The sequence below is a fragment of the Marmota monax genome, unplaced genomic scaffold (genome assembly GCF_021218885.2).
Source record: "Marmota monax isolate L192 unplaced genomic scaffold, Marmota_monax_Labrador192_F-V1.1 WCK01_AAM20220418_F8-fsc00012, whole genome shotgun sequence".
Classification (NCBI taxonomy): Eukaryota; Metazoa; Chordata; class Mammalia; order Rodentia; family Sciuridae; genus Marmota; species Marmota monax.
In genome coordinates, this window is record NW_026695227.1 from 16,997,872 (window position 1) to 17,014,373 (window position 16,502).

The 16,502-nt window shown below is 41.2% G+C and overlaps 1 protein-coding gene and 1 long non-coding RNA gene across 5 annotated transcripts in view; one reads left to right on the plus strand and one right to left on the minus strand.

Annotated features, from left to right (window-relative positions):
• The window catches only part of Tmtc1 (transmembrane O-mannosyltransferase targeting cadherins 1), a 268,042-nt gene extending 264,443 nt beyond the window's left edge, over positions 1 to 3,599 (minus strand). The window contains exon 1 of the mRNA XM_046435417.2: positions 3,161 to 3,599. Within this exon, the coding sequence (XP_046291373.1) occupies positions 3,161 to 3,459 (299 nt within the window). The 5' untranslated portion in view covers positions 3,460 to 3,599. The remainder of the gene's footprint in view (positions 1 to 3,160) is intronic.
• A 66-nt stretch (positions 3,600 to 3,665) lies between these two features.
• The window catches only part of LOC131423864 (uncharacterized), a 44,490-nt gene continuing 31,653 nt past the window's right edge, over positions 3,666 to 16,502 (plus strand). For 3 of the 4 annotated variants that reach the window (XR_009225967.1, XR_009225966.1, XR_009225969.1), the window contains exons 1-2: positions 3,666 to 3,850; positions 13,948 to 14,069. This is a non-coding gene — a long non-coding RNA (uncharacterized LOC131423864). Of the gene's footprint in view, positions 3,851 to 13,356; positions 13,649 to 13,947; positions 14,070 to 16,502 lie in introns of all 4 variants that reach the window. The other variant, XR_009225968.1, reaches the window with a different exon arrangement.

Below are 16,502 nucleotides of genomic sequence, written 5' to 3' on the forward strand. Positions count from 1 at the left end.
TTATGGATTAAAGTAGGGGGAGTTATGGATTTGGTGGTTGTTATAGATTAGGGGTTCATCGCTATGGTATGGATCCTTGTGATGGAATTGTTCTGTATCTTGGCTGTGATGGTACTCTTAGAAATGAACAAATCTGAAAAAACTGCATAGTACTTAACAAAATTTAAAGAGTACATGTAAAACTGGTGAAAGCTGAATAAAAGTAGATGGTATCAATGTCAATTTCCTGGTTGTGCTATTACACTTCAGTTATGTAAGATGTTACCATTGAGAGAAAATGGATAAGAAGTATATGGGATCTATATTACTACTTACAACTGCACAGGAATGTACAATTTTCTCAAAATAAAAATGTTTTCTTAATGAGTATGAAGTCTCAAAGATATATGCTCAAACAAGCATAATTTAAGATATGGTTAAAATGGTTTGCACATATTTAAAGACCCTCCTGAATTGTGTTTTCATCATCTACCTAAAATAAATATCATAAAGACATTGTTTTGTTGTTGTTGTTGTTGTTGTTGTTTAGGGTACTGGGGATTTAACTCAGGGGCACTCAACCACTGAGCCAAAGTCCCAGACCTATTTTGTATTTTTTAGAGACAGAATCTCACTGAGTTGCTCAGCGCCTAGCTGTTGCTAAGGCTCTCTTTGAACTCCTGATCCATGTAAAGAGTCAAGGTCAATACTTGGTTCATGTTGAATAGCTAATAAATGTGACTTTCTGCCCATCCTTGCAGCATTAAGAGTTGTGTGAGACTAAAGTCACTGATGCTCTCCAGCTTTAAGCTTTTGCATTAGGAGATGCCATTTCCCCGCCCCCCTGACTGTGTGAAGAAAGCTGTCTTATTTAAATCAATGCAAGTGAATAAAGAAAGATTAGTTAGTTAATTTTTTCTTTCTGAATAGGCACTTATCCATTTCCAACTAGCACCATGTTGCTCTCTATATATGCAACTCAGTCTTTGTAAAAATAAAAAAATATATATATTTTATAGCAAGTAACATTAAACAAAGAGCAATGAATCTTATATACCAAGCTGCTTTTTCCAATCAAAGATTACTAGAAAGGAAAAGTTTCTTCACCTCTTTCCCTTCTTTGCCCCTACTCTGCCAACCCCATTACTTCTCTTTATCAATGTCTTTGCCCCCTTAATTAGTCCCTTCCTCCATCCCTCTCTCCTCTGTCCCTGCCTTCTCCACTGTGAATTTAAAATTTTTAGGAAGACCTGAAAACATTCTCCCCCACCTCCAGCAAGTGGATAAAGGAATTTATTTTTTTTCTCTTTTTTTTTTATTGGTTGTTCAAAACATTACAAAGCTCTTGACATATCATATTTCATACATTAGATTCAAGTGGGTTATGAACTCCCATTTTTACCCCAAATACAGATTGCAGAATCACATTGGTTACACATCCACATTTTTACATAATGCCATATTAGTAACTGTTGTATTCTGCTACCTTTCCTATCCTCTACTATCCCCCCTCCCCTCCCCTCCCATCTTCTCTCTCTACCCCATCTACTGTAATTCATTTCTCTCCTTGTTTTTTTTTCCCATTCCCCTCACAACCTCTTATATGTAATTTTGTATAACAATGAGGGTCTCCCTCCATTTCCATGCAATTTCCCTTTGGATAAAGGAATTTAAACCTTCCTTTTTTTTTTTTTTTTTTTTTTTAATGGAAAATGCTCAACCCAGGGACCAGGGCAGTGGTTTTTATAAGTCTAGCATACCTCATACTTAAAATCAAACAACAATGCCCAATAATAAAATTCAGGTCCATCTAGACATGAAACATTTATATTTGGGCTACCTAAATAAATTTTAAGAAATATTTGGAAAACCAGAAGAGGGAGGAACTCACTGAGTGGCTAAAGTTATCTTTCCATTGAAAACCACCACAACTTTTCAAGAGGTCAATGTTTACAAATTATTCTCTTGAGAGTAAAATGTGTATTTTCTCACCCTCTTTAAAACATTAAACTTTCAGTGGAAGGATTAAGTCAGAAGCCCATGAATTGTTGCCAATTGCCATGGTTTCCTTTTCTAAGTCATCAGAGCCACCTGTCAAAGGAGACCTAGTCCAGCAGGCCAGAACAGGCTTTCAAACTGCCAACCCAGTCTCAAATGATCATTACCATAAACCCCAGTTCCTATTACACCCGTTGGAAAACACTTAAAATGCTAATAATACCGAAACAATATTATTTCAACAGTTTCTGTCCGGCGCATTGAAACAAGCTTAAGGGCTGAGCCAAATTATAAGGGGTGGAGTCATCAGCTAGTGATGTAGAAGATAGCACTTCCTTCAAATCAGCCCTTCTCTCCTTTCTGTATTAGCCCTCTTTTTAAATTCAAGAAAATACCCTACCCTATAAAATCCTGGTATACTCTCGTTTCCCTTTACACTTATTCACACTAGAAATGCTGAATCATGACTCCGGGTTGTAAAAGAAAAACTATTTCAGCGGGGACCCCAAGATCCCCGGAGGATTCCACGCGTCTGTATTCCTTTGCTTTGCACCTCCTCAAGTCCATTTCCAGAGCTGCTTGGCAGACTAGAGAAGCTCTGGGAGCAGATAAGAGGGAGAAGGTCGGGGTGAGTGGAGTGAGGAGAATCTTCTCTCTCCCCTGCTTTTTCCCAAAACTACGCAGTCCTAGCAGCTCAAGGCTCCCTCCTCCTCCCATCTTAATGCATCCCCAGAGGGGCTGACACACTCCTCATCGGCAAAGCTACCCAACAGCTTCTGAGAAATTCCCAACTTGGAAGCATCGCCAGCACCGCCACCCCTCCAGAACCCAGTGGACCCACGCTGGTCCCATTTGGCAGCCACCGGGCAAGGACTGGGGTGCAAAGGGGCCTCATCAGTTGGCCCCTAGCCCGGCCCAGAGAAGCCCGCCGAGAGCGCACACACTTGAGAAACTCGATCCCAACTCCCCAGCTCTAGCCTCCCGAACCGCCCCAGGAGCGCAGAGAAGCGAGAGCAGGACCCGAGCGCAGAGTAGTGTGGACAGGATGGAGAAAACGGAGGAGTGGAGGGAAAGGGCGGCAAAAAAGAACGCCCGCCTAGCCAGTCCTGGAACTTGTCCTGGCCCGGAGAAGCAGTGAGAATCGGGGAAGGCGGCGGCAGCGAGCGCGAGGAGAGGGACTCACTTGAAGGTGAGGACGCAGAGCGGCCGGTAGGACTTGTGGCTGGTGTTCTCGGCCATGCCCTTGCCCCAGAAGTCGTTGGTGAAGATGCCCCAGCGGAGCGGGGCGCCCGGCCGCACATCGGGGTTGTTCACGATCGCCCACACGTCGTCGTGCACAAACTCGCCCTGCAAGGAGCGGCCGTAGCATAGGCAGCTGGCCCCCGCCAGCAGCGCCGCGGCCCCGGCCGGCGCCAGCCCGCAGCCCGGCCGCCGGGAGGGCGCGCGGTCCCCGCCGCCTCGGGCAGAGGTGGTCACCACCATCGCGCCGCCGCCTCCACTGCTGCCCTGGCCTCTCCCGGGCGTCTGGCATCCTCCCCTGCGGGGGCCCGCGCGGCGTGCGGCGGCAGCCTGGAGGTGGGCTCCGGCATGGTGCGGCGGCAGCTGGACCAGCCGCGGGCGCCCCGCGCTCTGCCGCCGCCTGCGCCGCGGAGTTGGCCCAGCTGCAAATAAACAGCAGTCCCCCCGCCTCCCCGGGCCATCGCCACCTCCTCCGCCCCACTGCGCATGCCCGCTTGCTCTCGCCTCCGCCCCCCCAATCCCGGGACTCGAGCCGATTTCCTCCAACACCTGGCACCTTCGGCCCCCTCCCTGGCTCTCTGCTGGGCTGAGCCCGCGGGCGCGCGCGACCCTGACGGCGAGAGTTCACGAATAGGTAAGCTAAGGTCGCGTCGCCGGGCCGCTTGGAAGGGCACCCCCGGGGACCTCCTGGTGATCCCAGCTCTGCACGCAGTCCCTCTGCCCCATCCATCTCTCCCGAACGGGGTTAAGGAGGGCAGATCTGGCGGGCTTAGCAGGTGCGCAGCCTGCAACCCCACACCCACCCTCCCTCCGAAATAAAAGTGGCTGCCGCTTCCCGGGAACTTCCCAGCTTTTCAGCACCCAGGACAAGAGCTGCTGCGGCGGCGCCGGAGAAACGCACCGGGCCGGCTCTGCGCTCGCGTCCCGCCGCCCTCTCCGTCATCCCCCGCCGGGACTTTCCCTCCCGCCGGGCTCTCGGTCCTGCAGTCCCACCCTCCGGGAAACCGCTTCCAAAAACACCTTCCCAAAGCCAGGAGAAAGGGTGTCCCTGGCCAAGGACTTCCTGCCCGCCCTGCCCGGGTTGGTTCCGAGGCGCCAGGGCTGTTTTTTCTTTACCGCCCATTTCTCTGCCTGTGTTTATAAAAAGCCTTAGGTTCGATTTTTGATTTGGGTCTGGGAGATGACTTGGCTTCTGGACCATTTCTCCTCGCTTTATATTTTACTTAAACTCTTAAGATAATTCGGGAGTTGCCCAGCAAATTAGTTTTTCTTCCTTTCTAACTGGACCTCTTGGATCTGATTTTTTTCTGGTCTGTGATAATAAGTTAAGTAAATACTTTTTAAAATAAATAAATACTTTTTAAAATATCGAACAGTTCTTTTGCTGTGTTTGAACTACTCCTGCTCAGTCAATATGAATTTTTAAAAACTAGAGGAACACATACCCACAAAAACTGTGTATGAGGACTTTGGCATTAGCTTCTAAACAGCCTTTCTGAATAATTGTTCTCCTTTTAAAAATACTAATTATAAAGCATAAATGAATTTCATATCCCAGAGTGATGATTACTAGAATCTCTACAAGGATCGATTTTCTGGCCCCTTGTAAACTTCAGCTATTTTACTGTTGAAGCCACCAGGATTTGACACATCCAGACAGAACACACTAAAATAAAGTGTCACCATTTGGGGCTGGAATTGTGGCTCAGTGGTAGAGCGCTTGCCTGGCATGTGTGAGGCATGTGGATCCTCAGTACCACATAAAAATAAAATAAATTAAATAAAGGTATTGTGTTCATCCACAATTTTTAAAATTTTTTTAAAGTCACCATTTCATTCCTTTCCTTCCAAAATCCTTTAAAAATCTCATTGATCTGAAACTAATAATAGTGAAATACAAAGCAGAAATTGTTCTTCTCTCTGAGCATTTGGTGGCTCTTTACTACACCAACTTTTTAAAAATTTTAAGATGTATCTGAATGTTGAAAACTCAGTGAATTAAGACAAACATTCCAAGACAGAATGTGGTTCACCCCTTTTCACTTTGTTTTTTGATTTTTTGTTTTGTTCTCTTTTGGTTTTGGTTACCTAAAATGAGTGACTGAAAAATCCTAACCATTGATATTTTCATCCTTTCATCAAAACTTTTTGACCCTTGTTAGCTTAAACATCCAGACCACATTTTATTTCCCCACACCACACAAAACAGCCCTTCCTATTCACTTAATAAAAATATATTGAGGTGTACTTTGTGCAGCAATGCACTACTGTAGGGCTCACTGAACAAAACTGCTCAAATATGGGGTGGGAGCCGGTTAATACCATAAAAGTGGAGCTTTCTAAGTTAAAAACTAAAAGGAATAGTGAAGTTGTCTTTTCAGAAATGATATTAGATATAACAGTATTCTCACTGATAGGCCAAGATGTCAATCATACCTATAATTAACAAGGAACTTCTAGAGATAATATCTTTACCCTATAGAGTGGCCCTAATAATAGATTTTTATAAACAGCATACTTTTTTCCTCCTTAAACTCACCTTTATAGAAGTCACATCCTTGCCCACTTCCTTAATCTGAGTTGTATTCTTTTTTATTGAAAGAAGTATCAGAGGTGTCCATGACAATGAAAAGTAGTGAAGAAGCAGTGAGAGCTAAGAAAGGGGACCAGAGGGATCCTCAAGTCCTGTTCCAGGTTTCTGAGCACAGAGTTGCCTGAAGCTTTCCTTCAGGTTCAGTTGCATCTCTGTTCAGTTCAGATGATAAATTTTGGATTAACTCAAAATATATATGATCCCTGATTTACGATGGTTCTACTTAAACTCTTTCAACTTGAAGTTGGTGCAAAAGTGATACATATTCAGTAGAGTTCATACTTTGAATTTTGATTTTTATTTTTGTTTCCAGTCAGCCACATAGTCAAATGGGTGAGCAACTGATATTCTAATATCAGCTAAACTATTTGCAGCTAAAGTATGATGTTTGGTAGTTTGAGTGTGCTAATTGGTTTTGAACTTACATCTTCAATTTACTGTGCATTAATTGGGACATAGCTCGTTGCCAGTCAGGGAGCATCCATAGTGAGATATCTCAAGTCTTCTCAAGGACAAACCAATAAATGAATATTTTTTTAAAAATCAAACAGTTCTTTTGCAGCCCCACCTTCCCTCATTTAATCCTGCTCTGTGTTACAGAAAAAAAAAAGTTAAAAGTACTGATGTCAGAGACAGATTTACATTGGTATGCCAGCCCATGAAGATATCTACTTCTCTCTTAAGGTGTAAATCACTCATCTTGACTAATAAAGGAGCCCCAAAGGAAATTAGATTTGATTCTTGTTACTTAGTCTCTGATTATTTTTAAAGGATTGGTAATTAGAGGAATACTACCTTATAAGACACCTTTGTCCACTCAGAGCAATTTAAAACATAAATTATTACAGAAGTGCCTCTCTGAGGCTCATACAGATTAAGTCACTCATGCAAATTAAATGGACCATATTCCTAAAAGAGATTAGGACACAACTAAAAATAAATCAAGGGCAAGTAGGTATTTTAATAAAACAAATTTCAAATGACTGAAGACAAAATTTTTTTTCTTGGCCAAACTTTAGTTGGGCTTCTTAACATCCTCCTAAGTCCTTGGAGAAGGTAACCTTCCTGGTAAAATCCAATTGTGGCAAAGAACCCTCCACCCTTGTTACCTGGTCAGTGTTGGGTAGGATTCTTCATACTCCACCCATCCCCAGGTGATGTCTGATCACCCTGGCCTGTCTTAATGAAGAATCCTGTTAGGTCAGTTAAACCAGATTCTTTATCCCTAATATTTTCTTTTAATAATTTTCCATCCATAGACTCCCACTTTGTTCCTTGGTTGTTAGAGTCTGTAAACAAGTCAGGATGGCGCCTGGCATTTTGCCAGAGAAATGTTAGAGTTTGTAAACAAGTCTGGATGGTGCCTGGCAAAATGCCAGAGGGAGTGGTTTGAGAAGTAACAAAAGCAAGCCATTAAGTGTGGAGATTCCTTATTGGTTGACTGATGTATCTAGTTTATGCTAATTAGGTAAGCTGTGTGGAATGTATAAATACTGCTCCTGTCCTGCAATAAATGGCTTCCACTCCTGCTGTATCAACGTACACAAGTTGTTCGTCACCCCCCCCACCCCCCGGTTATTTTGCTGCAACCAGACTGCGGCAGTTGGTGGCCCGTATGGGGAGCCCCTGGACACTTGGGGGTAAGTGACGAAAAAAAGCTGCTCATCCATAGATAGGACGGGAGCAAATCTGCTCGTCCCTAGGCAGATAGGGCGAGAGGAAAAAATGGCCATTTCGAGAAAATGGAAAAGATTGATACAGTATGTTTGTGTCTTGTTTTGTCTCAGTGTATTGTATTGTCTTTGTGATGAAAGTATGGAAGGGGTGAGAAGTAAATTACTAAGGGAAGGAGGCACCCCAGTGGAACCAAGAATAGTTAGGGCATGTGTTGATAAGAGCCCAGGAACTCTAGTCAGAAAGAAAAAGAAAGTTCAGAAGAAGAAGGATCATCAGGAAAAAAGTTGCAGCAAAAGGCTATTACTAAATACTTTTCGTTACCGGAGGGTACGTGAAGCAGAGAGGCGACTGCAGAGTGTGCAAGCTGGTCACAGCGCAGCAAGGATTTTCCAAGAGGCGACAGCAAATGGCCCTTCCCCGCCTCCTGGCCGGGGAGCTGGCTCTTCCACTGCCAGGAGCCCAAATCTAGACCTGACCTGGAGGCACAGTCTCGCAGGCTCTTGCTCCCTGTGCCCGGAAGCAGTTTGAGTCTGGGACTCTCCCCAGGGCCATCTGGGGCTGCCCAGGACATTGCAGGCGGAAGATGGCCCACGTCCCTGATGTTTGGTCATTTCCAAGGCCAGTAACTACAATGGTTCTCCCACACCTGAAAGTTAATGAGTAATGAGCACCATTAAGGCCTATTTCAAATGTAAAAAACCTTGAGATAATGTACTAAATTGTTCAGAAGGTTGTTTTCTTAGTGGAATGCTACAAGATTTTCTTTAGCCAGCATTGTCGGAGTTCCTGCCTTCGTCCCAGTGCCATGAGGATGAGGGTGGAAGAATTTCCAATGTTGCTGAGAACCGGACGAAACTTCAGATCAAGCTAGCTGCCTGCAGAACTTACCTGGACTGTGATTTAAGCTAGCTGCCTGCAGAACTTACCTGGACTGTGATTTACCTGGACTGTGAGTTAACACTGCTTTACCTGGACTGAGATAACAAACTGTAATCTACAACAAATTGTAACTCGGTATCTTTGCTAACAGTGTCATTGCTGGTATAATTTTTCCAAGGGCTATTGGGAGGTGGCCTTTAAAAGGTAGGGCCTCATGGGAAATTTTAGGTCACAGTGAGTATGCCATGGAAGGGGATAATGGGACTGGGGTCCTTCCTCTTCCTGTCTTAGGCTTCCCAGCTATGAGGTGAGCAACTGGGCTCCTTCAGGTGCTCCCCGCCATGATGTGCTGCCTTGTCACAGGCCCAAAGCAGCAGGGTCTACTGATCATGGACCAGAATCTCCAAAACTGGAAACCAAAATAAACTTTTTCTCATTAAAGTTGATTACCTTGGGTGTTTGTTATAGTAATAGAAGTCTTACTAACACATTGGTTTTTCTGACCTGCTTCAGGGAAACATCAGGAAGTCCTTTTAGCACCTACTATTTCTTGAATTCCTGTAGTTTAAAATATTTAGGATCCAAAGTTGCCATATTTTGAGGTTGTATCCTAAATACTATGAATAAAAAGGACTTATTGGAATTCTCCAAGGAGTTTAGAATCTGAGGTTTTGAAAACTGCTACAACATTACAAAGTAAATATACACAGAATTAGAGATTAAATTTTAGTATTATTATGCATAATAGACAAGAACACTACTTTCCTATGATAAATTTTTAATGACATATATTTTTATTTTCATTTTATGTTTAATTATAAATAAATCAAAAAACTACTTAGTTTCTTGTTCAATCTCCACAATTTTCATAAAATGTCAGAGGAAGTACTAGAGTGTCATTGTATAAATTTACATTTAAAATTAAAATCAGACTTACACAAAACAGATTTGTATGAAGAGTTAAAATTTTTAAAAAAAAATGTTTTTGGGCTGGGGATGTGGCTCAAGCGGTAGCGCGCTCTCCTGGCATGCGTGCGGCCCGGGTTCGATCCTCAGCACCACATACAGAGATGTCATGTCCGCCAATAACTAAAAAAATAAATATTAAAAATTCTCTCTCTCTCTCTCTCTCTCTCTCTCTCTCCTCTCTCTTTAAAAAAAATGTTTTCATCTGATTCATGAGTTCTAGATGTACTTTTTGTTTTGAAATAATTTATCATACTTTTAACCCAAAGTTGCCATAACCTATAAAATACTATTAGCAGCTCTAATAACAACTGAATCAGCAGAAATATGCTTCTCAAAATCAAAGACCATCAAAAAAGTCCTGATTCATAGCATTTTCTGATTTCCATGGTATGATGGTATGACTAGTCTTGCCACAATCAATTTAATGTTACCAAGATAATATCACTGAACATAAAAACGGGAAGAAATACTGTTTTAGTCAGCTTTTTCAGTTCTGTGACCAAAAGACGTGACAACAGTTTTAGAAGAAGAAAAGTTTATTTGGGGCTTGCAGTTTCAGAGGTCTCATTCCTAAACAACTGGCTCCATTGCTCTGGGCCCAAAATGAGGCAGAAGATCATGGCGGAAGAGTGTGGTAGAGGAAAGTGGCTCAGGACATGACAATCAGGATGCAGAGAGACAACCCCATTCACCAAGAACCCCAAAGGCATGCCACCCAATGACTGACCTCCATATCCTACCTGCCTACATTTACCACTCAGTTAATTCCTACTAGGGAATTAATTCACTTATTGGGTTAAAACTCTCATAACACAATCACCTATGAACTTTCTTGCATTGTCTCACACATGAGCTTCTGTGGGACACCTCATACCTAAACCATGACAGATGTGTAGTAGCATGTCGTTCTACAGAATTTTCACCAGGCAGATAAAGTGGATGTAAATAAAATCAAGAACATACTAATAGTAAAATAATTATAAAGGTATGGGTTTTGAGCAATAAGTTTTCATTTTATCTAATTAATTGATAATATAATTATTAGTTTATACAACTTAATTTTTAAATAATGGCTGTATTTAACAACTGGATTACAAAATTTCCAAGAATTTAATAAACAGTTTTTGTGAACAATCAGTTTTCTTCCTATTGTAAGTTGTTCTTGTCAAGTCTTTTGGTCACAGCAACACAAAGCTGATTAAAACAGAAATTGGTACCAGGAAGTGTGTTCATTGTTGTAACTAGCCTGACTATGTGGTTCAGAAGCCTTTGGAAATGGTTTGTGAAGGAATGTTGAAAATTTTAGAGACACAAGATGGGAATGCTTCAGATGTTATAACTGGAGTTTAAGGGTCATTCTGGTGGGAGCTCAGAAAATCAGAATGCTGATAGTACTGTGGACAGTAAATATTGGGCTCATAAGGCTGCAGAGGGAAAGAAAGACTTTTTTCGAAACTGGACTGGAGGCCAGAGACTTTCTGTGAGGTTGAATTTAAAGGTTATGGACTAATTAATCTGGCAGAGGAAATTTCAAGGCAGCACAGCATTTAGATGGTGGCATGGATGTCGCTGGAGGCTTTTAGCCAAGTTTATGTGACAATCAGGAGCAGGAAGCAGAGTAGAAAGATTTGAAAACTTGAATTTTTGCCAGAAAAGTGCAAATAAAACTGGAGGAAATGAAGGTGTAGTTGTTAAAGAGATCACATCAACTAAAGAGATTCTAAGTACTTTACTCGGAAACAATAGGAAATATGGCTTTAGGGCATCTCAGAAATTAATAAGACCATGCTCATCTCAGACTCAAGGATATAAAATTCAGAATTCCTTTAAGAAGAGGCCATGGGAGCACCCTGCTTGCACAGGGGGCCTAGGAAGTTGTTTCACCATGCTCAGTGACCCAAGGACTCAGAGGCTCCTGAAGCCATGGTCCCAGGAGGCTGGTGCTGGTTCTATAGGAATTTAGGATATTGGAGTTAGGAGATTATGGAGGCTTCCACTGAGATTTCAGAGGAAAGGCATTTGAGGTCAGGCAAAGTGTAGCAGGGTTAGAATCCTGGTAGGCATCCTCTGAGAGGGTGATGTGAGAAGGAAACTGAAACTGCAGCGCAGACCTCTGTTATTAAAAGATGTCAGTAATATGGAACGTCTTCCAAAGAAAGCTGCAAAAATTGAAAAGAAACAAGCCAAGAGAGAGGTCATATGAACACCAACCAGCAAGGCCACAGAGGTGGAGCTACATAAGCCCTTTGGAGAGAATATCATGATGCCATGTGCTCCTGATGCTGGACATGGAGCTACAGACCATGTTTGCCAAGATGGATTTCATTTCTGTTTGGGTTCCATCCCTTCTTTCTATGCTACTATTTCTCCTTTTAGAATGGAAATGTTCACTGTTTGCCATTATATATTGGATATATGTAACTTGCTTTTGATTTTGACAGGAGCCCACAGCTAATAATTTCCTTGAGTCTCAGAAGATATTTTAAACTTGGACTTTGGGGCAATGCTCGAACTATTTAAAATTATGAGAACTCTTTGAAATAGATTTAAATTTATTTTCCATTGTGAGATGGGCACAAGATTTCAGGGAGGGGCCAAAGGTAGAATGTTATGGTTTGGATATGTGGTGTCCCACAAAAGCTCATGTGTGAAACAATGCAAGAGTGTTCAGAGGTACAAAGATTAGATTTTGAGAACTGTAACTTAATTTGTGAATTAATCCACTTAAATTGATTAACTGGGTGGTAACTAAGTGGCCAGAAGAAGTAGATCACTGGGGGCATGGCTTTGGTGCTAATATTTTTTCCCTGGTGAGTGAAGTTGAGCACATGCACTCGCTGGCTCTCCTGAGTGTCCTCTCCCCACCCCCTCACTCTCTCCTTCCTGGAAGTCATGTCTGGAGTTGTTTTCCTTCACCATTCCCTTCCACCATGATGTCCTGCTTCACCTTAGGCTCCAAGTAATGGATTCAGTCAACCATGGACTGAAACCTCTGAAAATGTGAGACAAAATCAACTTTTCCTTCTCTAAGTTGTTCTCATTAGTGGTGCAAAACTAACTAAAACAGGTTGGTTAGTAAGATATGTTATGCAGGTAAGAGTCATGTAAGATGCCAAGAGTTCTATCTGAAGTGGTTCCCTTCCTGGGTCAGGAGGAGATATCTTTATAAATGGAAACGTATGCCTTAATTTTAGAAGATGAAGAGCTAATCACTTTCAGATCAAAATAACCCTGATGCCAAAGTGGCATATTTTCAGGTGGCGCAGCCTGGTTCCCTTCACATCTTTAGAGTCCAGTTTTTCCAGAGGGTAGAAATAATACAATGGCCTAAAATCCCCATCATAAATTTTATTGTTAGAATGTCCATTGGTCCAAATGCCCAGCAAACGACCTAAGAATTTTTCACTACACATGTAGTGACCCCCCACTCCAATATTTATCACTGGCCAACCTTATTTCATCTGATAGTGTGTTGGAGGGAGGGAGGGAGGGAGGGAGAGAGAGAGAGAGAGAGAGAGAGAGAGAATGCTTCACTCACCAGGGACAAAGTATAAACCCCAAAGGCACACCCCAGTGATCTGCTTCCTTCAGCTATACCTCACCTGCCTATTAGATTAAAACATCCAATGGATTGACTCAGTGATTAGGTCACAGCTCCCGTACTTAAATCATTTCATCTCTGAACATTCTTTCAGGGCCTCATAGATGAACTTTTGAGGGACACCACATATCCAAAGTATAACACAACCCTTAATTATCATATATTTCCTTCCCTCATTCTCATAACTTAAACTCCTGCCCCCAAAGCAACTAATTCCTTTTCTTTTTTTCCAGTTTAAGAGGTTATATAAGTCCCAAATTTAACTTTGTCCTTGAGTCTCAATTCTTCCAGAGCTACCATGCATTTATATGTAATTAAGTCTTGTTTTTTCTCCTGTAAATCTGTCTTTCTTCAGTTTAATACACTGGGTGCCCAGCCTCTGAACCTAAGAGACCAAAGGAAAAGTTTTTTTCTCCTACAGGTATCAGCCTGATCCCTTGAGTGTTCTGAAGACCAAAGTTCATCTATGTAGGCAGTATATAATGGGCCCCCATAACATCTCTGAGTACCAAAGCCTTGAATGAGTTACCCCAGTTGGCATGGTCCCTGCATATTGTCACATATGAAGAATGACATGGTATTGGAGACTAATATACCCCAACTCCATGGGAGAGGACAATAGGAAATCTGCCTAGTGCTTTTGGACTCTGCCCCATGCATCACTTCCCTTGGCTGTTTTTCATCTGTGTCCATTCCCTGTAAATCCATAAACTGTGAGTATAAAAGATTTCAAATGAATTCTGTGAGCCCTTTTCGCAAATAATCAAAATTGAGGGTGGTTTCAGGAACCCCCCAAACTTGCAACTGTTGTCAGAAATGAAGGAAGTTTTGTGGGGACTCTGATGAAACCTCTTTTTAATGCTATTTTTCTACTTTAAAAATTTTCTAGACTACAAAGTTTGTTTGTTGTTTTAGTGGATAGCTGTTCTTCCCCCATCCCCCAAGAAGAATAGAAGCAACAATAGCTACTCCCAGAGTTGTAATGTTAAACCCTTTTCTTTTCTCCATTTAGAGTCTCCAGAAAAGGTTACCAAAACAAATGAACAAAACCAAAGACAAATAAATGAATAAGAAAACCAAAAAAATCTAGAATCACTGCATGAGAGCTGCTGGGGAGTTAACATGGGAACTCAGGTATGACTGTGAGTTTGTAGATGAAACTAAATACTTAAGGCTGTTTTAGGAAAGAGTGAACAAATTATGAGGAAAATCTAGAAGTCTGATCTGTCTACATAAAATATTCATGACACTCATCAATTTTAAGTGTTTTATGTTCTCTGCTGTACAGAAACAATGTGTTTTAATGTGTTTAATTTAATATCGCACTATTTTACATTCTGTTGAATTATAAAAATGATCTTGTTAAGGAATTCAACATCTCACAAATGATCCTGAGGTCCACTCTGTCCCCTCCGTGCACCTTTCAGTTTGGCTGTATCATTTGTGAGGCCCAATGTTAAAATCAAATGAAGGAACTCTTGGTCTACAGTTATTAAGAATTTCAAGACTGTGATGGAAGATCTTCAAACCAAGAGTGTGCTCACTCAAAAGCAGGGTCTTTCCAAATGTTGGGTCTATGTTAAGTACAGTCCCATCTGTGACTACACAAGTTGCACACCAACGAAGTCTGTCCGGCTTCTGAGGGATGACTCTGTTCATATAACTCTAGCTAGTTTTGACAACCAAGAATCTTGAACTAGATGTCTTAAACTTCTTGGCTTGGGACAGCCAAAATTAATGTGCACAGGGCACAAAGGCACTAATAAAATACCTGCCACCAAGTCCATAATATGACTCTCCTCCAGTGTTATTACAAAAGTTGGAGAACCTATCATATTAGATTTTCTTTGCCAAGAAATAAAGATTATAACTGGAAATAAACAGTTTTCCTTGAGAAATAACAATCACCCATCTTTTCTCACTTTGTTACAAAGACTTATTTCTTGGACTCTTTTTCCATATGCTACTTAATCTAAAGGGATACAAATGAATCTTTTTAGACCCCACTGTAGCTTACAAAAAGATGAAAAATGTCTTTTAGTTTTCATTTTTAGGGTCAAGTTATTGTAAATAAGGCAGCCAGGTTTTTGTGGTAGTGATGTTGTTTTTAAATCATTGTAAGTCTTTTCACATCTTGGATAAGGGCAGAATAATGTACCCTTTCCAGTTGGTAGAAACAGTTTTGCTTCAAAGTCAGTTTCACATACTCTGTTCTTTCATTTCCTATTTGCTCAGTGATTTTTGCCTTTCCCTGTGATGTACTTTGACAACCTTTTTTCAAAGAATGAGTGTTATACTTATCTTCTAACAAACATCCATTGTAATGCTGCTATTGCTGACTCACTTGTATTTACGGAAATACCCAAATGTTATTTTTTTTTCCGCTTACACTTTGCCCAAAATTTGGATGTACACAGAAGTGTATTTATTAGAGGTATGTAGAAGTAGTGCCAGAAATGACAGTGTGGACAAACCCCTGGAGTGTGCCATAAACCCTCTGGATTTCTGTGCCCATAAAAAACTGGACTAGCCAATTATGATAGTCTTTCTCCTTAACTCCAGAGGTAACCTTAGAATCCGTCTCTACCCGGCCATCTGGTCTGCCCTCTGTGGTCAGAGGTTGGCCTGTGAGTTGAAATCCCTTTACCAGATCTGGTAGAATATGGCTGAAAGGAGGCGTGGAACTAAAACATAATAATGCACCTACCATGTAAGTGAAAGTGAATACATCACAAAGTGTCTGCATATGATCAAACCCCTGGTTCAATCTCTGACACCAAAAAAGAAAAAAAAAGTGTTTTCATATCAATCTATATGCCTTTCCACTATGAACTATTTATCTTTCATTTTCTTAAGCTTTAGATGTATCACTTTCATTTGAATAAATGCACTTCTGATAATTTTTTAAGCAGAAATAAAAAGATTCTACCTTTTGTACTATGGAATATTTTTAAAGGAAGTTTCGGTAAGAATTTTTACTGTTCTGCAAATATACTATCAGATAAGTAAAATTTGCCATACAATGATTAAATTATCATGTTAGAGTATTTCTATGAATAAAATGCCTAGGAAATGTGAAAAATCCATGAAGAAATACTATGAAGAGCCATTTTAAAAGAAGTTTAGGTACAAAGAAATGCCTATATAGCTAACAGTTTTAGCTACAATTTATTATCACTAAATCTATTCCTGGATTTTTGTGCCCCCAAATTAAAAATTATTTATTTATAGATAAAGGAGGATTCCATTCTGTTTCATTAGTAGTAGCCAATTTCAACTCTCCACCTTCCACCACCTGTTCCTGAACTCATAATTGCTTTCTTTTGCTTCAAATGGTTTCTAAGCAAGATGTACACAGAGAAACAGGCTTTTCACTACGAGATCAGCACCAGACTGTGTTCCAGTTTTCTAAACTGTGAAAAACTCAGAGGGCAACGGTGAAGATTAAATAAGCAAAGGCAAGCGCTTTGAAGAATGCCTAACAGCTAACAGGGTTTGCTCAGTAAAAGCCAAGCTTTGATGAAAGATTGTGATGATGCTGCTGATGTTTTTCTGTCTTTTCTCTCA